The following is a 25,396-nucleotide window of genomic DNA, read 5'->3' as shown; positions in this document are numbered from 1 at the left end:
CAAGCAGTAGGAGGGGGGGGTTTTTGGGGGGGGGGGGGGGGGGGGAAGTAAAAAACTTCTCAACAGAGGAACATGAGAAAAGAAGAGTCCATAACCAAATAAGGTACTGAGAGAACCAAGGCCCAACAGGGCAACAGGGTGGGTGCTGTGTCCCCAATGATGGCTAAGAGAAAACGATTTTACGGCGAGTACACAAAAATCCGTTTTTCTCTGACACCTCATTGGGGGACACAGGACCATGGGACGTCCTAAAGCAGTCCATGGGTGGGAAACATAAAAGAAGACAACACAACCCAAGGACTAGGAACCAGTCCTAGACAGCCTGGAGCGCCTACTGAGAGAGGTGCTCTACTGCCGTTTGCAGAATTTTCCTACCCAGATTTGCCTCAGTTGAAACCTGGGTATGGACTCTGTAATGCTTTGAAAACGTATGTAGGCTAGACCAGGTCGCAGCCTTACACACCTGTTCCACTGAAGCCTGATGCCGAATGGCCCACGAAGCGCCAACTGCTTGCGTGGAATGAGCCCATAGCCCACTAGGAATGGGCTTGAGTTGCAAGCGGTAGACTTCCTGGATCGCAGAGCGAATCCAGCAAGCCAGAGTCGCCTTTGAAGCTGCCTGTCCCTTCTTAGGCCCCTCAGGAATGATGAACAAAGTCAGTTTTCCTAAAGGGGGCTGTCCTGGATATGTAATATCTGAGAGCTCTGACAAGGTCTAACAAATGCAGAGACCTTTCCACCCTATGAACTGGGTGTGGACAAAAGGAAGGCAGAACAATGTCCTCGTTCAAATGAAACGGGGTAAAACTTTGGAAGGAAATCCGGAAGGGGGCGCAGAACCACCTTGTCCTGGTGAAAGATCAGAAAAGGCTCGCGGCAAGAGAGTGCTGCTAGCTCCGAAACCCGTCTGATGGACGTAATTGCCACCAGGAATGTTACCTTCCAGGACAGAAGAGCAAGGGAGGATTCCTTGAGGGGTTCAAAGGGAGACCTCTGGAGACCGTCCAGAACGAGGTTGAGGTCCCATGGTTCCAGCGGCCGTTTGTATGGGGGAACTAGATAGGAAACGCCCTGGAGGAAGGTCTTTACTTGCGGTTTTTGAGCCAGGCGGCATTGGTAGAAGATTGAGAGCGCTGAGACCTGCCCTTTAAGGGAACTGAGAGCCAACCCCGCTTGCAAGCCAGACTGTAGAAAGTCGAGAATAATGGGGATGGCCAGAGGCATAGGCTGGACGTTAGTTTCCCTGCACCATGAAAGGAAGATTAACCACGTACGGTGGTAAATGCGGGATGAAGCAGGCTTTCGGGCGCTGATCACGGTGGAAATAACCGCATGGGAGAATCCCGCTCTTGTTAATACCCAGGTCTCAATGGCCATGTCGTCAGCTTCAGGGCTCTGGAGTTCTGATGGGAAATGGGCCCTTGGGTCAGCAAGTCTGGGATGTCTGGAAGGTGCCACGGTGCGTCTGCGAGCATTTGTACTAATTCGGCGTACCAGGCGCGCCTAGGCCAGTCCGGTGCTATCAGTATCACCGGGACTCCCTCTGCCTTGATCTTCCCGATTACCCGCGGCAGCAGGGGTAGAGGTGGAAATATGCAAGGCAGGCTGAAGTGGTGCCAAGAGCAGACTAGAGCATCCGCACCGATGGACTGTGGGTCGCGTGACCTGGCTATGAACGCGGGTCCCTTTGCATTCAACCTTGAGGCCATTAGGTCCACGTCTGGTGTACCCCAGCGAGTGCAGATGTGTAGAAACATCTGGGTGGAGAGACCATTCTCCGGCGGCCAGGCCTTGGCAACTTAGAAAGTCTGCTGCCCAGTTCTCTACCCCCGGTATGTGCACCGCTGATATCACTGATCCCGTCGATTCAGCCCAACTTAGGATCTTGTGGGCCTCGAGATAAGCCGCTTTGCTGCGGGTGCCCCCCTGCCGATTGATATAGGCTACAGCTGTCGCATTGTCCGATTGGACTCGAATCGGACGACCTGCTAGCAGGGGGCAGAACGCTCTGAGCGTGAGGAAGATCGCGCGGAGTTCCAGGATGTTTATGGGTAGGGAAGACTCCTGGGGCATCCAACGTCCTTGAGCAGTGTGGTGCCGGTACACTGCTCCCCAGCCTAGTAGGTTGGCGTTCGGGGTCAGGACCAGCCAGTTCACTGGGAGAAAAGATCTCCCCTTCGATAGGGATGAGGACCGAAGCCACCAGCGGAGTGCGTACCTGACTGAAGGCGTCAGGTAAAGATGTCTGTCCAGGGAGAAGGGGCTCTTGTCCCAGGAAGCTAGAAGGGCTAGCTGCAGTGGGCGGAGGTGCCGTTGAGCAAAAGGTACTGCTTCCATAGCTGCCACCATCCTGCCGAGCACTTTCATGCCGAATCGAAAGGAGCGAGACGGAGGACGTAGACGGCAGCGTTCCACTCGTTGAAGAGCGATCGCCTTGTCCTGAGGGAGAAGGATCAAGCCCCGAAGGGTGTCAAGGGACATGCCCAGGAAGGTGATGGATCGTGATGGGATCGGGGGATGATTTGTCCAGATTCACTAGCCACCCTGAGCGGGATAGGGTATCCACAGTGATCTGTACGCTGGTTGAGCAGTCGCGGAAGGAGGGGGCCTTGATGAGGAGGTCGTCCAAGTAAGGGAGAACGACTACTCCCCTGGTGTGAAGGACGCTCATGGCGGCCGCCATGACTTTGGTGAAGACCCTTGGTGCGGTGGCAAGGCCGAAGGGTAGAGCTACAAATTGAAAGTGGGAGTCCTGAATTGCGAAGTGGAGGAACTTTTGGTGATCTGGGGCGATGGGTATGTGCAGGTACGCGTCCTTGATGTCTATGGAGGCGAGGAATTCCCCTTCGACCATGGATGCAATAAAGGACCTTAGGGACTCCATTCTGAATCTCCGTACGTGCACATGTTTCTTTAGGTGTTTGAGGTCCAGGATGGGTCGAACTGACCCATCCTTTTTGGGGACCACAAAGAGGTTGGAATAAAACCCCCCGAACGTCTCGTCATCTGGGACAGGTATTATGACTCCTGCTGTTTGGAGCGAGTGGATTGCTGAGAAAAAAGCTTTGCGTCGTTTTCGAGTCTTTGGGGGGTTTGAGAGAAAGAATTTCGGACCCGACCCCTGAGTCGGTTCTATGTGGTAACCGGAAGACACATGGTCTCGCAGTCGACCTCCTACAATGAGTGTGTCTTCCGGGGCGCCGAAGGAGTCATGAGGGGGAAAAGCGTCGTGGCCGAGTCTCCCCAGTCCTGGACTGTTTCGGTCTAGGCTGCCATGACTACGGTAAGTGGGTTTCGGGGAGAGCTGAGAAGGTCGGTCCCTGCGTAGTCCGCGGCTGGTGGCGGGGACAGCACGGGATGTCTACCAGCCAAATGAGTTCCGAAAGGAGCGGAACGAGGACTGTGGACATCTGGTGAAGGACGTCCTGGACTGAAGCTGGGGGAGGGAGGTACTCTTTCCTCCCGTGGCGTCAGAAATGAGCTTGTCCAGACATTCGCCAAACAATCGGTCTGGAAAAAAGGGAAGGCCCGTGAGAGACTTCTTGGAGGCAGAGTCCGCTCGCCATTGTCGGAGCCAGAGAGCTCTACGGATGGCTATGGTATTTGAGGCGGCAAACGCTGCACAGGTAGCAGCGTCCATGGAGGCCTGGATGAGGTACTCCGCCGCAGCGGCAATTTGAGCTGTTACCTCTGTGAAGGTATGAGTGAACTGGGATTCCTCAAGCGAAGGGTTAAGGGAGTCTGCCCAGACAGAGATCGCCTTTGCGACCCACACAGCGGCAAAGGAGGGCGAGAGGGAGAGACCCGCAGCCTCAAAAGCAGAGTGGGCGAGGTACTCCACCTGTCTGTCGGGTCCTTGATGGAGGAACCATCGGGTAAAGACAGGAGCGTCTTTGTGGTAAGGCGGGAGACCGGGGGGGAAGTCGACCGAGGGCGGATCGGCCCAGCCTTTAGGGGCAGGTGAGGCAAAAGGGTACCAGGACTCCATGAGTTTTCGGTTACCGAAGCGCCTATCAGGCTTCTCCCTTTGCTTTGTGATATCCTGAAACTCTGGGTGATCAGCGAAAACCTTTTGGGATTGCCTTGCCCTCTTAAAGGAGACTGCATGGTCAGTGGTAGTGGATGGGGGATCCCCCACATGCAGAGTTTGGTTGATTGCTGCTATAAGGGAGTCTATTGCAGTTTGATCATCTGGGGAGGCTGAAACCAAGGAATCCTCTTGGTATAAACAGCATTCTCCCTCCTCCAGCTCTGCAGAAGCCGTGGAGCGTGTGGGAGAGCCTGCGCTGTGTTCTCCCGAGGGAGAGCCCGCTGGAGACACCCGGCCATGTGCTCTTTTCCTGATCCCTGCAACCGGTGAAGCATGTGCCCGGATTACCTCAGAAGGATCCTCCATAGGGGTATCCTCAGGCTGCGTTCCGTCCAGAGACCCAGAAGGGTGTGGAGGACGACATTGCATAGCCAGCACCAGGTTCTGTGACAGTTTTTCCATGGATTGGGACAGAAACTGTGCCCATTCCGGTGGGCTGGGAGCTCTAGGCTCTGGGCTGACGGTTGCGGCGGTGGTGGCAGGGGGGTCTTGGGGGGCTATAGGGGCACAGGACTCACAGAGAGAATAGGTGTGTTTACGTGGTAGCTCAGCGTGGCAGGCAGTGCAGGCTGAATAATAGACTATGTGGGCCTTAGCACTCCTAGTGCCCTTAGAATTCTGCATGTTCTTAATAGGAGTATGCCAGGAGGGGGAGCAATGCTCAGCAAAGCTACAAGTGAAGCAAGCACCTCACCAAAATCAGCCGATGGCCCTGTCCTCAGGAAGGATTAAGCTCTATGGAGATCTTCGCACGCTTTCCTGGGGGGGCGGGGCTTAGCATGGCCGCGGGGGGTGGGGCTTAGCGCTAAAAACGCGAAGATGACGGCCGTGTGCTCGCCCCCCTTCCTGCTGTGGGTAGTAAAAAAAAAAACGGCGGGAAGGCAGCTTGATAGTTTTCCTCCCTCTCCCTCCAGTCCGCACACAGCTTGTCACTGGTGGTTATCAGCCGACTTTTCTGCTACAGCAAATAAGCAGAGCAAACCCTGAGCCCTGGGCCCTCCCCCTGTCACCGGGGAAATTATCTGCAGGACTTTCTGCAAACAGGAGTGACTTCCCCCCTCCTCCAGCCAGCAAGCTAGAGAAAAGTTAACACTGTGTGCAGGATCCTTGGGGCTCTCTTCCTTGCACTCAGCAAGGGACTCTCATAATACTGTAAATGTCCTGGGAGCCTTCCGTGCAGCGTCTTTTCTCCCGTTGCCTGGGAAGCCAGTCAGGGGGGGGGGATCTTGCCTTAAACAGTGCTTCAGTCCAGGCAGTGAAAATAGAGTCAGCTTGCTGTGTCCGGTCACAACGGTGCCATATCCAACTCAGAGCCTGCAAAGAGGGGCTGAGGAATTGGGCTAGAGGGGCACAGGCCTCTACCCTGGGCTTTGGAAAATCGGTGTCTGCGGAACCAGTCGTCCAGCCCAGGATCCAACGTCGCAGGAGGGGGTACGTGGAGGCGACACTCCACGTTCCCGCCCGTTGATGGTAGTGGGAGATCGGTCACAAAAGGAAACTGTCGCCCTCAAAAAATAACAAACCTTGAAAGGAAGTGCCTCCCACAGACACTAAGCTAAAACCTAAAACTGAGGTTGCCTGGCCCGGCCAGGGGGTGCATACTGCAGAGGAGGAGCTATGCATCTACTTAGTGTCCTCCTATGGATAGGCAGCATAACACCCATGTGTCCCCCAATGAGGAGTCAGAGAAAAAACGATTTTAAACTTTTACTATTCCTTTGCTAATTAGGGCCTTGACTAGTCAATGAGGTGTTAGTTCCCGAGAATAGTTTGCCTGCTTTCCAAGTTATCACACCCATTTGCGTGAAAATATGAATCCGGCTTCACTGCGAGCTCCTGGAAATCTTGAGCATCTGCGCGGCTTTGTTCACTTACATGGAGTCTCTGAAGACTGGTGTATGGGTCCTGGGCTTCAGAGAAGTGGACTGCGCATGGCTCGAAAGAAAAGCTTCTGCACTTTCCATCATGCGCAATGTGCCTAAGCAGTTCTTCCATGCGCGCGCAGGTGTGCCTCACTGGAGCCGGGACCCACACACCAGGCTTCAGAGACTCAGTGTGAGTGAACAAAGCCGTTGGTATGCACAATATTTCCAGGAGGTGTTGGTGACGCCAGCTCATAGAAATCCTGTTATCACTCCCAGAGGGCTGACTAGTCTGGGGAACCAACGCCCCATAGACTAGTGACAGGCCTAATTAGATTTGGAACAGTGGAGTTTATAAAGACTTTGTTAAAATCAATGTTTTAAACAGACAGGGCTGGTTAAGCAGGGAAATTTGGCATACAGATATGAATGCTGATGAGTTGGAGGGCATTTAAACCCCTCCTCCCTCATTTCAACAAAACGTTGCCTCACTTCTCAAAAACTAGTTGGAACACAAAACAAACCACGTATCTCCTTCCATTGTCAATGTAAAAGTTAATAGTTTTTTTTTTCCCTCGATCCCACAAATAAAATAAAATTTTAGTGCATGCCCTCTTGATATACTGCCTCAATTATTGCAATATGTTCCTCTGTGGCCTCCTAACATCCTCACACCTCTCCAGTCTAGCCTCTCCCATCGCTACGCCTCATTCACTGTCCTCTGCAAATTCTTTCACTGGATTTCAATTCTCCAGTGAATCCAGTGTAAACTACCAACAATGATTTACAAGGCCATCCAAAATCATGCTTCCCCCATACATCTCTGAACTAATCTCTGTACCACTCCATTCGCCTTTCCTCCAAATCCCTAATCTCTTCTGCACTCATACGTTCCTCACCCAATTGTTTAAGATTTTTCCAGAGAATCCTCATCCATGGAATTCGGTACTTAATATGTACAATTATATCCTACATTTGAATCCTTCAGATGCACCCTGAAGACTCCCTTCTTAAAGAAAGCCCACAGTCTACAATAACCCCACTGCTAACTCACTAACACAAAAGGTGTGCAAACCCCCTGACCTACTGTCTCCTTGGGAGTTACGCTGTAGATCTTAAACCTGTGAGGGCCCTCACCCCTTCTGTACAAGTCTGTACCTATAAGCTGTTTACCATATTTTATGTATGTAAGCCCTCTCCACGTTTTATAAAATTTAATAAAGACTACTGCATTTGTAAGATGCTCGGCAAAGAGTCAAGTGCTCACCTGTTCAATACGAATGCGCTCTCTCTCAAGACGCTCTCGCTCCATTCTCTCACGTTCCAACTTCTGCCTTTCTATTTCCAATCTTTCTCGCTCTCTCTGCAAGCAGTCAAGTTCTTCACGTTCCCGCATTATGCGGACCCGCTCTCTTTCACGGCGGTCCCTCTCAGCCATCTCTCTTCGCCTAAATTGTTTAGATCAAAGAGAAAAAAAGCTTGTTATACTTTTAAAACAATTTGCATACACAAAATACTGTGGCTAGAATAGAATTAAATTAAAATATAAAATTAAGACCCTAGAAGCTTTACTAATCACAAACTAGGTGAATGTAACCCTTGTACAAGGAAAAAAACCGGATTTTTGTGTACGCACCGTAAAATCGTTTTCTCTTAGCCATCATTGCGGGACACAGGACCATGGGTGTTATGCTGCCTATCCATAGGAGGACACTAAGTAGATGCATAGCTCCTCCTCTGCAGTATACACCCCCTGGCCGGGCCAGGCAGCCTCAGTTTTAGTACACAAGCAGTAGGAGGAAAAAAAAAAAAAAAACAAACTTCTCAGAGGAACATGAGAAAAGAAGAGTCATAACCAAATAAGGTACTGAGAGAACCAAGGCCCAACAGGGTGGGTGCTGTGTCCCCCAATGATGGCTAAGAGAAAACGATTTTTACGGTGAGTACACAAAAATCCGTTTTTCTCTGACGCCTCATTGGGGGACACAGGACCATGGGACGTCCTAAAGCAGTCCATGGGTGGGAAACATAAAAGAAGACAACACAACCCAAGGACTAGGAACCAGTCCAAGACAGCCTGGAGCGCCTACTGAGAGAGGTGCTCTACTGCCGTTTGCAGAATTTTCCTACCCAGATTTGCCTCAGTTAAAACCTGGGTATGGACTCTGTAATGCTTTGAAAACGTATGTAGGCTCGAGCAGGTCGCAGCCTTACACACCTGTTCCACTGAAGCCTGATGCCGAATGGCCCACGAAGCGCCAACTGCTCGCGTGGAATGAGCCCACAGCCCACTAGGAATGGGCTTGAATTGCAAGCGGTAGACTTCCTGGATCGCAGAGCGAATCCAGCGAGCCAGAGTCGCCTTTGAAGCTGCCTGTCCCTTCTTAGGCCCCTCAGGAATGATGAACAAAGTCAGTTTTCCTAAAGGGGGCTGTCCTGGATATGTAATATCTGAGAGCTCTGACAAGGTCTAACAAATGCAGAGACCTTTCCACCCTATGAACTGGGTGTGGACAAAAGGAAGGCAGAACAATGTCCTCGTTCAAATGAAACGGGGTAAAACTTTGGAAGGAAATCCGGAAGGGGGCGCAGAACCACCTTGTCCTGGTGAAAGATCAGAAAAGGCTCGCGGCAAGAGAGTGCTGCTAGCTCCGAAACCCGTCTGATGGACGTAATTGCCACCAGGAATGTTACCTTCCAGGACAGAAGAGCAAGGGAGGATTCCTTGAGGGGTTCAAAGGGAGACCTCTGGAGACCGTCCAGAACGAGGTTGTGGTCCCATGGTTCCAGCGGCCATTTGTATGGGGGAACTAGATGGGAAACGCCCTGGAGGAAGGTCTTTACTTGCGGTTTTTGAGCCAGGCGGCATTGGTGGAAGATTGAGAGCGCTGAGACCTGCCCTTTAAGGGAACTGAGAGCCAACCCCGCTTGCAAGCCAGACTGTAGAAAGTCGAGAATAATGGGGATGATCAGAAACATAAGCTGGACGTTAGTTTCCCTGCACCATGAAAGGAAGATTTTTCACGTACGGTGGTAAATGCGGGATGAAGCAGGCTTTCGGGCGCTGATCATTGTGGAAATAACCGCGGGGGAGAATCCCGCTCTTGTTAGTACCCAGGTCTCAAGGGCCATGCCGTCAGCTTCAGGGCTCTGGAGTTCTGATGGGAAATGGGCCCTTGGGTCAGCAAGTCTGGGATGTCTGGAAGGCGCCACGGTGCGTCTGCGAGCATATGTACTAATTCGGCGTACTAGGCGCGCCTGGGCCAGTCCGGTGCTAACAGTATCACCGGGACTCCCTCTGCCTTGATCTTCCCGATTACCCGCGGCAGCAGGGGTAGAGGTGGAAATATGCAAGGCAGGCTGAAGTGGTGCCAGGAGCAGACTAGAGCATCCGCACCGATGGACTGTGGGTCGCGTGACCTGGCTATGAACGCGGGTCCCTTTGCATTCAACCTTGAGGCCATTAGGTCCACGTCTGGTGTACCCCAGCGAGTGCAGATGTGTAGAAACATCTGGGTGGAGAGACCATTCTCCGGCGGCCAGGCCTTGGCAACTTAGAAAGTCTGCTGCCCAGTTCTCTACCCCCGGTATGTGCACCGCTGATATCACTGATCCCGTCGATTCGGCCCAACTTAGGATCTTGTGGGCCTCGAGATAAGCCGCTTTGCTGCGGGTGCCCCCCTGCCGATTGATATAGGCTACAGCTGTCGCATTGTCCGATTGGACTCGAATCGGACGACCTGCTAGCAGAGGGCAGAACGCTCTGAGCGTGAGGAAGATCGCGCGGAGTTCCAGGATGTTTATGGGTAGGGAAGACTCCTGGGGCGTCCAACGTCCTTGAGCAGTGTGGTGCCGGTACACTGCTCCCCAGCCTAGGAGGCTGGCGTCCGTGGTCAGGACCAGCCAGTTCACTGGGAGAAAAGATCTCCCCTTCGATAGGGATGAGGACCGAAGCCACCAGCGGAGTGCGTACCGAAGCTACCAGCGGAGTGCGTACCTGACTGAAGGCGTCAGGTGAAGATGTCTGTCCAGGGAGAAGGGGCTCTTGTCCCATGCCACTAGAAGGGCTAGCTGCAGTGTGCGGAGGTGCAGTTGAGCAAAGGGTACTGCTTCCATAGCCGCCACCATCCTGCCAAGCAGCTTCATGCTGAATCGAATGGAGCGAGACGGAGGACGTAGAAGGCAGCGTACCGCTCGTTGAAGAGCGATCGCCTTGTCCTGAGGGAGAAGGATCAAGCCCCGAAGGGTGTCAAGGGACATGCCCAGGAAGGTGATGGATCGTGATGGGATCGGGGATGATTTGTCCAAATTCACTAGCCACCATAAGCGGGATAGGGTGTCCACAGTGATCTGTACGCTGGTTGAGCAGTCACGGAAGGAGGGGGCCTTGATGAGGAGGTCGTCCAAGTAAGGGAGAACGACTACTCCCCTGGCGTGAAGGACGCTCATGGTGGCCGCCATGACTTTGGTGAAGACCCTTGGTGCGGTGTCAAGGCCGAAGGGTAGAGCTACGAATTGAAGGTGGGAGTCCTGAATTGCGAAGCGGAGGAACTTTTGGTGATCTGGGGTGATGGGTATGTGCAGGTACGCGTCCTTGATGTCTATGGAGGCGAGGAATTCCTTTTCGACCATGGATGCAATAATGGACCTTAAGGACTCCATTCTGAAACTCCGTACGTGCACATGTTTGTTTAGGTGTTTGAGGTCCAGGATGGGTCGAATTGACCCATCCTTTTTGGGGACAACAAAGAGGTTGGAATAAAAAGCCAACATCTCGAACGTCTCGTCGTCTGGGACAGGTATTATGACTCCTGCTGTTTGGAGCGAGTGGATTGCTGAGAAAAAAAAAAACTTTGCGTCGTTTTCGAGTCTTTGGGGGGTTTGAGAGAAAGAATTTTGGACCCGACCCCCGAGTCGGTTCTATGTGGTAACCGGAAGACACAAGGTCTCGCACCCATTTGTCGTCTGAGGCAGCAGCCCAGATGTGATGAAAGAGCCGCAGTCGACCTCCTACAATGAGTGTGTCTTCCGGGGCGCCGAAGGAGTCATGAGAGGGGAAAGCGTCGTGGCCGAGTATCCTTAGTCCTGGACTGTATCGGTCTAGGCTGCCATGACTACAGTAAGTGGGTTTCGGGGAGAGCTGAGGTGGTCGGTCCCTGCGTAGTCCGCGGCTGGTGGCGGGGACAGCACGGGATGTCGACCAACCAAATGAGTTCCGAAAGGAGCGGAACGAGGACTGTGGACGTCTGGTGAAGGACGTCCTGGACTGAAGCTGGGGGAGGGAGGTACTCTTTCCTTCCGTGGCGTCAGAAATGAGCTTGTCCAGACGTTCGCCAAACAATCGGTCTGGAAAAAAGGGGAGGCCTGTGAGAGACTTCTTGGAGGCAGAGTCCGCTCGCCATTGTCTGAGCCAGAGAGCTCTACGGATGGCTATGGTATTTGAGGCGGTAAACGCTGCGCAGGTAGCAGCGTCCATGGAGGCCTGCATGAGGTACTCCGCCGCAGCGGCAATTTGAGCTGTTACTTCTGTGAAGGTATGAGTGAACTGGGATTCCTCAAGCGAAGGGTTAAGGGAGTCTGCCCAGACAGAGATAGCCTTTGCGACCCACACAGCGGCAAAGGAGGGCGAGAGGGAGAGACCCGCAGCCTCAAAAGCAGAGTGGGCGAGGTACTCCACCTGTCTGTCGGGTCCTTGATGGAGGAACCATCGGGTAAAGACAGGAGCGTCTTTGTGGTAAGGCGGGAGACCGGGGGGGGAAGTCGACCGAGGGCGGATCGGCCCAGCCTTTAGGGGCAGGTGAGGCAAAAGGGTACCAGGACTCCATGAGTTTTCGGTTACCGAAGCGCCTATCAGGCTTCTCCCTTTGCTTTGTGAGGATATCCTGAAACTCTGGGTGATCAGCGAAAACCTTTTGGGATTGCCTTGCCCTCTTAAAGGAGACTGCATGGTCAGTGGTAGTGGATGGGGGATCCTCCACATGCAGAGTTTGGTTGATTGATGCTATAAGGGAGTCTATTGCAGTTTGATCCTCTGGGGAGGATGAAACCAAGGAATCCTCCTGGTACAAACAGCATTCTCCCTCCTCCAGTTCTTCAGAAGCCGTGGAGCATGTGGGAGAGCCTGCCCTGTGTGCTCCCGAGGGAGAGCCCGCTGGAGACACCCGGCCGTGTGCTCTTTTCCTGATCCCTGCAACCGGTGAAGCATGTGCCCGGATTATCTGAGAAGGATCCTCCATAGGAATATCCTCAGGCTGAGTTCCGTCCAGGGACCCAGAAGGGTGTGGAGGACGATATTGCATAGCCAGCACCAGGTTCTGTGACAGTTTTTCCATGGTTTGGGTCAGAAACTGTGCCCATTCCAGTGGGCTGGGATCCCTAGGCTCTGGGCTGACGGTTGCGGCGGTGGTGGCAGGGGGTTCTTGGGGGGCTATAGGGGCACAGGACTCACAGAGAGAAGAGGTGTGTTTACGTGGAGGGGGAGCAATGCTCAGCAGGGCTACAAGTGTGAAGCAAGCACCTCACCAGAATCAGCCGATGGCCCTGGGGGAGGCTCTGTGGAGATCTTCCCACGCTTTCCTGGGAAGGGGAGGCTTATCGCGGCCGCGGGGGGTGGGGGGGGGGTTGGGGCTTAGCGCTAAAAGAGCGCGAAGAAAAAGTCAGCGTGCCCCCCCCCCCCCCCAAAAAACGGCGGGAAGGGAGCTTCTGACAGTTTTCCTCCCTCTCCCTCCAGTCAGCCCACAGCTTGTCGCTGATTGTTATCTGTCGCTGGTGTTTTTCTCTGCCGGCTTTTCTGCTAGAGGAAATAAACAGCAAATAAACAGCGTGAGTTCCTGAGCTATGTGCCCTCCCCCTGCCCCCCCCCCCCTCCTCCAGCCAACTAGCTAGAGAAAAGTTAACACTGTGTGTGCAGGATCCTTGGGGCTCTCCTACTTGCACTCAGCAAGGGACTTTCTCATAATAAATGTCCTGGGAGCCTTCCCTGCAGCGTCTTTTCTCCCTTTGTCTGGGAAACCAGTCAGGGGGGGGGGATCTCTCACCTTAAAACACTGCTTCAGTCCAGGAAGTGAAAATAGCAGAGTCAGCTTGCTGTGTCCGGTCACACCGGTGCCATATTCAACTCAGAGCCTGCAAAGAGGGGCCGAGGAATTGGGCTATAGGGGCACAGGCCTCTACCCTGGGCTTTGGAAAATCGGTGTCTGTGAAACCAGTCGTCCAGCCCAGAATCCAGCGTCGCAGGAGGGGGTACGTGGAGGCGACACTCCACGTTCCTGCCCGTTGATGGTAGTGGGAGATCGGTCCCAAAAGGAAACCGTCGCCCTCAAAAAATAAACCTTGAAAGGAAGTGCCCCCTACAGACACTAAGCTAAAATTGGAGGCTGCTGGCCCAGCCAGGGGGTGTATACTGCAGAGGAGGAGCTATGCTTTTGCATCTACTTAGTGTCCTCCTATGGATAGCAGCATAACACCCATGGTCTTGTGTCCCCCAATGAGGCGTCAGAGAAAAGGGGAGGTTTATAGCATGGCTAAGTTTACATAGCGTAAAACTAAGACTACTGAACAAGCCAAAAAACGGTGCAGATATTTAACGTTGTAATCACCAGTCACGGCAATCAGTGTTACAAGCTGAAAACAAATAGTCGTATATACTTTACCTTCGCAGCTCCACGGCTCTGTGATATCGCTGTAACCTCTCCAGACGTTCGACATTTTCTCTAAGTCGCTGGGCTTTCATTTTTTGAAATGTCATAATATCCTTTTTATCCCGGAATTCACGGAATTTTGGATTATTTGGGATAAATCTCTCTCTCATCTAAAATTAAATGAGTAAACTTATCGCTCATGCGCAAAACATCCACAATATTGTTTTAAATGTTTATTTTCAAAAGAACTATATAAATTAGAACAGACTTGCCTTGTCAAATCTTCCTCTCCTCATTTGTGGCCGCCCATAACCGTGATCCCCTTTTGTCTGGTCTATTACCACCATCTGTCCTGGGCTTTTACCTAGAAAAATAAATACATTGCATCAATATAAAAATTAAAACGTAACTGCAACAATGTATAAGTTTCATAGCATAATAAAAATGCCACATTTATCTAGATTTATATGGATCAGGGTGTTTCCCCCCCCCTTATAAAACAACATAACATGAAGTAAACCCCTTAGTGAATTTTGCCATTTGTGTCAGGCAGAATTTGAGGTCAATTGTTTGGGTGAGCCACCAGTAGTGGGAAAACTGGCCTCCACATTTTAAACTTACCTGGCCGTTTCCTTTCTTCATTCTTGTCTGCATGATCATGTGTGGAGCTCCCAGCCTTGTCATCATTATCTTTACTATCCTTCTTGGATTCTTTACCATCTTTCTTATCAGATGACTTGTCAGATTTTTTGTCATCTTTCTTAGCAGAACTTGTAGGCCTTAAGAGAAAGTAAATCCTTTAAAAACTCCAAAAGTGGTTGAAAAATAGTTCTTAACAAAAGTCACAAGTGATTCTTACCTGCTACTTTTGTCACCACCAGATGATTTTCTGTCACCAGAAGTTCTGCCAGACCCACTTTTCTCATTGCTTTCTTTCTGCTCTCTTTTTGAAGGATCACTCTTCCACTGGAGGAGGAACAGAAATAATTAATCCAAGCTTTAGAGGTGAGGGAGATCCACTGAATGTACAACTACACGGAAAAAAAAATAAGTCACCTTTTCCACAGATATTTGCTGGCCATGCAATTCTGTGCGATGCAGGTGAGAGATACATCTGGAAACGTCAGAACTACTTGACATAGTGACAATCCCATAGCATTTGGCACCTGGACTTCTTGCATTGGTAACTACTTTGGCACTCAGGACCTGGAGGGATAAAAATGAAATATTAATACAAAATTGTAAAATGAAACTTTCCTAAAATACTATTACTCACTTTGCATGTGACTTTTCTGCCGTCTTACTAAATGTTAAAAAATTAGCTCATGCCAGCATTGACAACCTTACACATGGTCACTTGGACCAGCAGCGAATGAATATCAACAATCACTGATTTATATGGCAACTGCCAAACCCCTCTCAAGGAGAATGAAGGGTCAAAACATCACCCATCTGATGCTGGTGAGAAAATTTTCATACATTGACAGATCATCAAAATAGGAAGAGCTAAATATTAATTACTTAATTCTCCATCACACCGTAATAGGGGTATGAAAGGGGGGGGGGAGCAGCCAAGTACTGCAACAGGCAAAGAAAGTGCAATAGATCTCAGGTTTAAAGCGAAAATGCTGCATTAACCCCTTCCCCCAGGGCGGTTTTCCGTTTTTTGCTCCCTTCTTCCGAGAGCTGTACTTTATTTGCCATATAAGGGCTTGTTTTTTTGCGTTACGAGCTGTACTTTTAAATGACAATGTTTTACCATATAGTGTGCGTACTGGAAAAAGCAAAAAAAACCTTTAAGTGTGGAAAAACTGCGATCGCACAATAGTTTTTGGGATATTTTATTCACCAAGTTAGAGGTGGGTACGAATTCGTAGACACCAAACATGTATAGGTTTATTATTATCTAAGGGGTTAAAAAAAAAAAAAAAAAATTCACAAGTTTGTAAAATAAAAAAAAATGCGCCAAAAAAAGGGAATTTTGTTTACTTACCGTAAATTCCTTTTCTTCTAGCTCCTATTGGGAGACCCAGAAAATTGGGTCTATAGCTTCTGCCTCCGGAGGCCACACAAAGTATTACACTTTAAAAAAAGTGTAACCCCTCCCCTCTGCCTATACACCCTCCCGTGGACCACGGGCTCCTCAGTTTTGGTGCAAAAGCAGGAAGGAGAAAACTTATAAATTGGGTTAGGGTAAATTCAATCCGAAGGATGTTCGGGGAACTGAAGACCATGAACCAAAAGAACAATTCAACATGAACAACATGTGAACACAAAAGAACAACCAGCCCGAAGGGTACAGGGGCGGGTGCTGGGTCTCCCAATAGGAGCTAGAAGAAAAGGAATTTACAGTAAGTAAACAAAATTCCCTTTTTCTTTGTCGCTCCATTGGGAGACCCAGACAATTGGGACGTCCAAGAGCAGTCCCTGGGTGGGTAAAAGAATACCTCAATAAAAAGAGCCGAAAACGGCCCCCTCTCACAGGTGGGCAACCGCCGCCTGAAGGACTCGCCTACCTAGACTGGCGTCTGCCGAAGCATAGGTATGCACTTGATAGTGTTTCGTGAAAGTGTGCAGACTAGACCACGTAGCTGCCTGACACACCTGCTGAGCCGTAGCCCGGTGCCGCAATGCCCAGGACGCACCCACGGCTCTGGTAGAATGGGCTTTCAGCCCTGAAGGGAGCGGAAGCCCGGAAGAACGGTAGGCCTCAAGAATCGGTTCCTTGATCCACCGAGCCAAGGTTGACTTGGAGGCCTGAGAGCCCTTACGCTGGCCAGCGACAAGGACAAAGAGCGCATCTGAACGGCGCAGGGGCCCCGTGCGAGACACGTAGAACCGGAGTGCTTTCACTAGATCCAAAGAGTGCAAATCCTTTTCACACTGGTGAATTGGATTAGGGCAAAATGAAGGTAAGGAGATATCCTGATTGAGATTAAAAGGGGATACCACCTTAGGGAGAAATTCCGGGACAGGACGCAGAACCACCTTATCCTGGTGAAAAACCAGGAAGGGGGCTTTGCATGACAGCGCTGCGAGCTCAGACACTCTCCGAAGTGATGTGACTGCCACTAGGAAGGCCACCTTCTGCGAAAGACGTGAGAGAGACATCCTTCAGCGGCTCGAAAGGTGGTTTTTGAAGAGCCGACAGAACCCTGTTAAGATCCCAGGGTTCCAGCGGACGTTTGTAAGGTGGGACCATGTGGCAAACCCCCTGCAGGAACGTGCGGACCTGCGGAAGCCTGGCTAGACGCTTTTGAAAAAACACGGAGAGCGCCGATACTTCGCCCTTGAGAGAGCAGAGGGACAAACCCTTGTCCATTCCAGATTGAAGGAATGAAAGAAAAGTGGGTAAGGCAAACGGCCATGGAGGAAAACAGTTATCAGCGCACCAGGATAGGAAGATTTGCCAAGATCTGTAATAGATCTTGGCGGACGTTGGCAATGACATCCTGAGATAACCCTGAAGACGCTAGGAGCCAGGACTCAATGGCCACACAGTCAGGTTGAGGGCCACAGAATTCAGATGGAAAAACGGGCCTTGTGACAGCAAGTCTGGGCGGTCTGGAAGTGCCCACGGTTGACCCACCGTGAGATGCCACAGATCCGGATACCACGACCGCCTCGGCCAGTCTGGAGCGACGAGAAGGGCGCGACGGCAGTCGGACCTGATCTTACGTAGTACTCTGGGCAGCATCGCCAGAGGGGGAAACACATAAGGCAGTCGAAACTGCGACCAATCCTGGACTAACGCGTCCGCCGCCAGAGCTCTGTGATCCTGAGACCGTGCCATGAAGGCCGGGACCTTGTTGTTGTGCCGTGACGCCATGAGATCGACGTACGGCGTTCCCCAGCGGCGACAGATCTTTCGAAACACGTCTGGGTGCAGAGACCATTCCCCCGCGTCCATGCCCTGACGACTGAGAAAATCTGCTTCCCAGTTTTCTACGCCCGGGATGTGAACAGCGGAGATGGTGGAGCCTGTGGCTTCCACCCACTGCAGAATCCGTCGGACTTCCTGGAAGGCTTGACGACTGCGAGTGCCGCCTTGGTGGTTGATGTAGGCGACGGCAGTGGCGTTGTCTGACTGGATACGGATCTGCCTATCCTCCAGCCACCGATTGAAAGCCAACAGGGCTAGATATACTGCCCTTATCTCAAGGATATTGATCTGAAGGGACGATTCTATCGGAGTCCAGGTTCTTTGAGCCCTGTGGTGGAGAAAAACCGCTCCCCAACCTGACAGGCTCGCGTCCGTGGTGACCACAGCCCAGGTTGTGGGTAGGAAGGATTTTCCCCGCGACAGAGATGTGGGTAGGAACCACCACTGAAGTGATGTTTTGGTTGCAAGGGAAAGACGTTCTTGTCGAGGGAAGCCGCACTCTTGTCCCATTTGCGGAGAATGTGCCATTGGAGTGGCCGTAGATGAAATGCGCGAACGGCACTGCCTCTATAGCTGCCACCATCTTCCCCAGGCAGTGCAAGAGGCGCCTTAAGGGGTGTGACTGACTCCGAAGAAGTGATTGCACCCCTGCCTGCAGAGAAAGCTGTTTGTCGCTCGGTAGCTTGACTAACGCTTGCTGGGTATGAAACTCCATCCCGAGGTAAGTCAGTGATTGGGTTGGTGTCAACTTGGATTTCGGGAAGTTGATGATCCACCCGAACTGCTGGAGAGTCACCAGAGCGACGGTAAGGCTTTGTTGACACGCCACCCGAGAAGGGGCCCTGACTTGGAGATCGTCCAAGTAGGGGGATCACCGAGTGGCCCTGAGAGTGCAGGACCGCCACGACGGATGCCATGACTTTGGTGAAAACCCGTGGGGCTGTCGCCAGGCCGAAAGGCAATGCTACGAACTGAAGGTGTTCGTCCCCGATGGCGAAACGCAGGAAACGTTGATGTTCGGGTGCAATCGGTACATGGAGATAAGCATCCTTGATATCGATCGATCGATCGATGCTAGGAAGTCTCCTTGTGACATCGAGGCGATGACCGAGCGGAGAGATTCCATCCGAAACCGTCTGGTTCTCACATGTCTGTTGAGTAGCTTGAGGTTCAGAACGGGACGGAATGACCCGTCCTTTTTTGGCACCATGAACAAGTTGGAGTAAAATCCGCGACCACGTTCCTGAAGGGGAACGGGGATCACAACTCCTATCTTTAGAGCGTCCACTGCCTGAAAAAGTGCGTCGGCCTGAGCGGGGGGCGGAGAGGTTCTGAAGAAACGAACCGTAGGACGAGAGCTGAACTCTATCCTGTAACCATGAGACAGAATGTCTCTCACCCATCGGTCTTGAACATGTGGCCACCAGGCGTCGCCAAAGCGGGAGAGCCTGCCACCGACCGAGGATGCGGCTAGGGGAGGCCGAGAGTCATGAGGAGGCCGTCTTGGAGGCAGTGCCCCCTGCGGCCTTTTGGGGGCGTGACTTGGACCGCCACGCATAAGAGTTCCTCTGGCCTTTCTCCGGCCTGTTGGACGAAGAGGATTGGGGCTTGGCGGAGGGACGAAAGGACCGAAACCTCGATTGGATTTTTCTCTGCTGAGGTCTCTTAGGTTTGGACTGGGGTAAGGAGGAGTCCTTTCCCTTGGATTCCTTAATAATCTCATCCAATCGTTCGCCAAACAAACGGTCGCCAGAAAAAGGCAAACCAGTTAAGAACCTCTTGGAAGCAGAGTCTGCTTTCCATTCGCGCAGCCACATGGCCCTGCGGACTGCCACGGAGTTAGCAGATGCTACAGCCGTACGGCTAGTGGAGTCCAGGATGGCGTTCATGGCGTCCTCCTTCCACACAAAGCATAAAACTGAGGAGCCCGTGGTCCACGGGAGGGTGTATAGGCAGAGGGGAGGGGTTACACTTTTTAAAGTGTAATACTTTGTGTGGCCTCCGGAGGCAGAAGCTATACACCCAATTGTCTGGGTCTCCCAATGGAACGACAAAGAAACATAGCGTTTCATTTTCCGGGATCAATGGCTCAGTAGCTGCTTATTGTTTGCGTCTCGAGCTGACGTTTAAAAAAAAAAAAAAAAAAAAAGGTACCATTTTTGTGCAGATACTACATTTTGAACGCCTGTTATTGCATTTTGCACAAAATTTGTGGCGACCAAAAAAAATTAAATTTTGGCGTTTGCTGCTACATAGTTTACCGATCAGATTAATGGACATATTTTGATAGAGAGCATTTTGATACCAAATGTGTATTTTTTAAAATTTTACTAGAACCCCATCTGATCGCTCTTCCATTTCTCCAGATCCCACCTACACAGCTGAGATCTAGAGAAAAGTTGCTTTAGGCTGCAATAGTGAGAAAATCCTGAAAACCAATCATATGTACAATACTGGGGGAAAACCTGAAAACATGATCTGTTAGTTGACCTTGAGTTGAGAAGAAGGGAATTTTGTTACTTACCGTAAATTCCTTTTCTTCTAGCTCTTATTGGGAGACCCAGACGATTGGGGTATAGCTACTGCCCTCCGGAGGCCACACAAAGCACTACATCAAAAGTGCAAGGCCCCTCCCCCTCTGGCTATACCCCCCCGTGGTATCACGGGTTCTCCAGTTTTAGTGCCAAAGCAAGAAGGAGGAAGCCAATAACTGGTTTAAACAAATTAACTCCGAATAACATCGGAGAACTGAAAAACCGTTCAACATGAACAACATGTGTACCCGCAAACAACAAAAAAACATCCCGAAGGACAACAGGGCGGGTGCTGGGTCTCCCAATAAGAGCTAGAAGAAAAGGAATTTACGGTAAGTAACAAAATTCCCTTCTTCTTCAGCGCTCTATTGGGAGACCCAGACGATTGGGACGTCCAAAAGCTGTCCCTGGGTGGGTAAATAAATACCTCATGTTAGAGCTGCAAAACAGCCCTCCCCTATGGGGGTGTCACTGCCGCCTGCAGGACTCTTCTACCTAAGCTGGCATCCGCCGAAGCATAGGTATGCACCTGATAATGCTTGGTGAAAGTGTGCAGACTGGACCAGGTAGCTGCCTGGCACACCTGTTGAGCCGAAGCCTGGTGACGTAATGCCCAGGACGCACCCACGGCTCTGGTTGAGTGGGCTTTTAGCCCTGAAGGAACCGGAAGCCCCGCAGAACGGTAGGCCTCTAGAATTGGTTCTTTGATCCATCGAGCCAGGGTGGCTTTAGAAGCCTGCAACCCCTTGCGCGGACCAGCGACAAGGACAAAAAGTGCATCGGAACGGCGTATGGGCGCCGTGCGGGAAATGTAGATTCTGAGTGCTCTCACCAGATCTAGCAAACGTAAGTCCTTTTCATACCGGTGAACCGGATGAGGGCAAAAAGAAGGCAAGGAAATATCCTGATTAAGATGAAAAGAGGATACGACCTTAGGAAGAAACTCCGGAATGGGGCGCAGCACAACCTTGTCCTGGTGGAACACCAGGAAGGGAGCCTTGGATGACAGAGCTGCCAGCTCAGACACTCGCCGAAGCGATGTGATGGCAACAAGAAACGCCACTTTCTGCGACAGCCGAGAAAAGGAAACTTCCTTCAGAGGCTCGAAGGGCGGCTTCTGGAGAGCAACTAGTACCCTGTTCAGATCCCATGGATCTAACGGTCGCTTGTACGGGGGCACAATATGACAGACCCCCTGCAGGAACGTGCGCACCTTAGGAAGACGTGCTAGACGCTTCTGAAAAAACACGGATAGTGCCGAAACTTGCCCTTTAAGGGAGCTGAGCGACAAGCCCTTTTCTAACCCCGATTGCAGGAAAGAAAGAAACTTGGGTAATGCAAATGGCCAGGGAGACACTCCCTGGGCCGAGCACCAGGATAAGAAAATCTTCCACGTTCTGTGGTAGATCTTAGCAGAATTCGACTTTCTAGCTTGTCTCATTGTGGCAATCACTCCTTGAGATAATCCTGCAGATGCTAGGATCCAGGACTCAATGGCCACACAGTCAGGTTCAGGGCCGCAGAATTCTGATGGAAAAACGGCCCTTGGGACAGTAAGTCTGGTCGGTCTGGCAGTGACCACGGTCGACCGATCGTGAGATGCCACAGATCCGGATACCACGACCTCCTCGGCCAGTTTGGAGCGACGAGTATGATGCGGCTGCACTCGGATCTGATCTTGCGTAGCACTCTGGGCAAGAGCGCCAGAGGCGGAAACACGTAAGGGAGCTGAAACTGCGACCAATCTTGAACCAAGGCGTCTGCCGCCAGAGCTCTTTGATCGCGCGACCTCGCCATGAATGCCGGGACCTTGTTGTTGTGCCGGGATGCCATTAGGTCGACGTCCGGCACTCCCCAGCGGCGACAGATTTCCTGAAACACGTCCGGGTGAAGGGACCATTCCCCTGCGTCCATGCCCTGGCGACTGAGGAAGTCTGCTTCCCAGTTTTCTACGCCTGGGATGTGAACCGCGGATATGGTGGATGCTCTGTCCTCCACCCACATTAGAATGCGCCGGACTTCTTGGAAGGCTTGCCGACTGCGCGTCCCTCCTTGGTGGTTGATGTATGCCACCGCTGTGGAGTTGTCCGATTGGATTCGGATCTGCTTTCCTTCCAGCCACTGCTGGAAGGCCAGTAGGGCAAGATACACTGCTCTGATTTCCAGAACATTGATCTGAAGGGTGGACTCCTGCGGAGTCCACGTCCCCTGAGCCCTGTGGTGGAGAAACACTGCTCCCCACCCCGACAGACTCGCATCTGTCGTAACTACTGCCCAGGATGGGGGCAGGAAGGATCTTCCCTGAGATAATGAGGTGGGAAGGAGCCACCATTGTAGAGAGTCCTTGGCCGTCTGGGAAAGCGAGACTTTCCTGTCCAGGGACGTTGACTTCCCGTCCCATTGGCGGAGAATGTCCCATTGAAGTGGGCGCAGATGAAACTGCGCAAAGGGAACTGCTTCCATGGCTGCCACCATCTTCCCTAGGAAATGCATGAGACGCCGCAAGGGATGCAACTGGCCCTGCAGGAGAGATTGCACCCCTGTCTGTAGTGACCGCTGCTTGTTCAGCGGCAGCTTCACTATCGCTGCTAGAGTATGAAACTCCATGCCAAGATACGTTAGTGACTGAGTCGGTGATAGGATCGACTTTGGAAAGTTGATGATCCATCCGAAAGACTAGAGTCTCCAGCGTAGCATTCAGGCTGTGCTGACATGCCTCCTGAGAGGGAGCTTTGACCAATAAGTCGTCTAGGTAAGGGATCACCGAGTGTCCCTGAGAGTGCAAGACTGCTACCACCGCCGCCATGACCTTGGTGAAGACCCGTGGGGCTGTCGCCAGACCAAATGGCAGAGCTACGAACTGAAAATGGTCGTCTCCTATCACAAAACGTAGAAAACGTTGATGTTCTGTAGCAATTGGCACGTGGAGATAAGCATCTTTGATGTCTATTGAGGCAAGGAAGTCTCCTCTGGACATTGAGGCAATGACAGAGCGGAGGGTTTCCATCCGGAACCTCCTGGCGTGCACATGTTTGTTGAGCCGTTTTAGGTCCAGAACAGGACGGAACGAGCCGTCCTTTTTTGGAACCACAAAGAGATTGGAGTAAAACCCTTGCCCTTGTTCCTGAGGAGGGACTGGGATCACCACTCCTTCCGCTTTTAGGGAATCCACCGCCTGCAGCAGAGCATCTGCTCGGTCTGGATGTGGGGAGGTTCTGAAGAACCGAGCTGGAGGACGAGAATTGAACTCGATTCTGTACCCGCGAGACAAAATGTCCGTCACCCACCGGTCTTTGACCTGTGACATCCAAATGCCGGAAAAGCGGGAGAGCCTGCCCCCGACCGGCGATGCGGAGGGGGGGGGCTGGAAGTCATGAGGTAGCCGCTTTGGAAGCGGTACCTCCATTTGCTTTCTTGGGGCGTGTGTGAGTCCGCCACGAATCTGAGTTTCTTTGCGTCCTCTGAGTCCCTTTGGACGAGGTAAATGGTGTCTTGCCCGAACCTCGAAAGGACTGAAACCTCTGCTGCCACTTTTTCTGCTGAGGTTTGGATGTTCTGGGTTGTGGTAAAGAGGAGTCTTTACCCTTGGACTGCTTAATGATGTCAGCCAATGGCTCGCCAAACAGTCTATCTCTAGACAAAGGCAAACTGGTTAAACATTTTTTGGAACCAGCATCTGCTTTCCAGTCCTTTAACCACAAGGCTCTGCGCAAAACTACCGAATTGGCGGACGCCATTGAGGTGCGACTGGTAGATTCTAGGACCGCATTGATAGCGTAAGACGCAAACGCCGACATCTGCGTGGTAAGGTGCGCCACTTGCGGCACTGCTGGATGCATGATAGCATCCACTTTTGCTAAGCCAGCTGAAATAGCCTGGAGTGCCCATACGGCTGCGAATGCCGGAGCAAACGACGCGCCGATAGCTTCATAGACAGATTTTAACCAAAGGTCCATCTGTCTGTCATTGGCATCTTTAAGTGAAGCGCCATCCTCCACTGCAACTATGGATCTAGCTGCAAGTTTGGAAATCGGGGGGTCTACCTTTGGACACTGTGTCCAGCGCTTGACCACCTCAGGGGGGAAAGGGAAACGCGTATCTTTAGATCGTTTAGAGAAACGCCTTTCTGGGTGAGCGTCGTGCTTCTGGATTGATTCTCTGAAGTCAGAGTGATCTAACAAAGCACTCAATTTACGCTTGGGATAAAGGAAACGAAACTTCTCCTGCTCCGCAGCCGCCTCTTCTGCTGAAGGGGCTGGGGGAGAAATATCCAACAGCCTATTGATGGCTGAGATAAGGTCGTTCACCATGGCATCCCCATCCGGGGTATCCAGGTTGAGAGGGGTTCCAGGAGTGGATTCCTGATCACTCTCATCAGACACATCACAGGGAGACTGATTGTGCTGAGACCCTGAGCAGTGTGAAGACGTCGAGGGTCTTTCCCAGCGAGCTCGCTTAGGGTGGCTGGGGCCATCATCTGAGTCATAATCCTCGGCCTGTGAAGCCGGGGACCCCCCTGTGGGCTGGATACATTCCAAGTAAGGGGGACCTGAGGACAGAGGCCTCGCCGTGCCCAGAGACTGAGCCCCATGCATAGATTGCAAGGTTTCAAGTATTTTTGCCATAGAGACAGACATACTATCAGCAAAAACTGCAAAGTCTGTCCCTGTCACCGGGGCAGAACTTACAAGCGTCTCAGCCTGGGTCGCTACCTCTCCTGACTCCGGCTGGCGAAGCAGCACCGGGTCGGAGCATTGCACACAATGGGGGTCATCGGAGCCTGCTGGTAGATTAGCCCCACATGCAGCACACGCAGTATACACAGCCCTTTTTGCCTTGGCCGCCTTGCGTTTTGAGGATGACATGTTGCTGCTTCCACAGAGCGATCTGGGATATGCAGCCAGAAGCGCACCTCACAGTGCAAGAAATACAATATCTATATATCTGTACCCAGTACACTGATACACAGTGAGGCACTAGAGGGACCAGCACAGAAAAATCGCTTACCGCCCGCTTAAAAAGCGGGTGTGTGGTCGCCAGATAGCCCCTAGTCCAGGTCTCCCAGAGCCTTGCGTCCTTCCTCCAGCCAGGCATGCATGTAATGGCTGCCGGCGTCTCGAGAGAGGAAGGGGGGCGGGCCCTGGGCGTTCCTGGCCAAGAGCGGGAAGCCTGCTTCCCTCTGTGCCAAGTGAGAGGGCTGGAGCATGTAAATCAGGCTCCAGCCCTCGTCGCTGCTAGCGAACAGCGTCTCTCCCCTACCCTGAATGACAGGGTGGGGGCGGGAACGAATCGGAGCTGCCGGCGTCCTAGGCCCAAAAAGCCGGGGACTAAATTTATAACCGCCGCCGCCGTAAAAGCGCGGACGGCGGATCCCCGGCGCACCACAA

The 25,396-nt window shown here is 52.0% G+C and overlaps 1 protein-coding gene across 4 annotated transcripts in view; it reads right to left on the bottom strand.

The window, feature by feature from the left end:
* SLTM (SAFB like transcription modulator) overlaps window positions 1–25,396 on the bottom strand; it is a 138,797-nt gene that overhangs the window by 28,532 nt on the left and 84,869 nt on the right. For all 4 annotated transcript variants that reach the window (XM_075345724.1, XM_075345722.1, XM_075345725.1 and 1 more), the window contains 6 exons: window positions 14,649–14,798; window positions 14,452–14,558; window positions 14,214–14,371; window positions 13,865–13,956; window positions 13,605–13,762; window positions 7,220–7,400 (listed from right to left, as the gene is read on the bottom strand). In XM_075345724.1, the coding sequence (XP_075201839.1) occupies window positions 7,220–7,400; window positions 13,605–13,762; window positions 13,865–13,956; window positions 14,214–14,371; window positions 14,452–14,558; window positions 14,649–14,798 (846 nt within the window). The remainder of the gene's footprint in view (window positions 1–7,219; window positions 7,401–13,604; window positions 13,763–13,864; window positions 13,957–14,213; window positions 14,372–14,451; window positions 14,559–14,648; window positions 14,799–25,396) is intronic.

This window comes from Anomaloglossus baeobatrachus, chromosome 4 (genome assembly GCF_048569485.1).
Source record: "Anomaloglossus baeobatrachus isolate aAnoBae1 chromosome 4, aAnoBae1.hap1, whole genome shotgun sequence".
Classification (NCBI taxonomy): domain Eukaryota; kingdom Metazoa; phylum Chordata; class Amphibia; order Anura; family Aromobatidae; genus Anomaloglossus; species Anomaloglossus baeobatrachus.
This window is presented reverse-complemented; position numbering and strand designations above follow the sequence as displayed.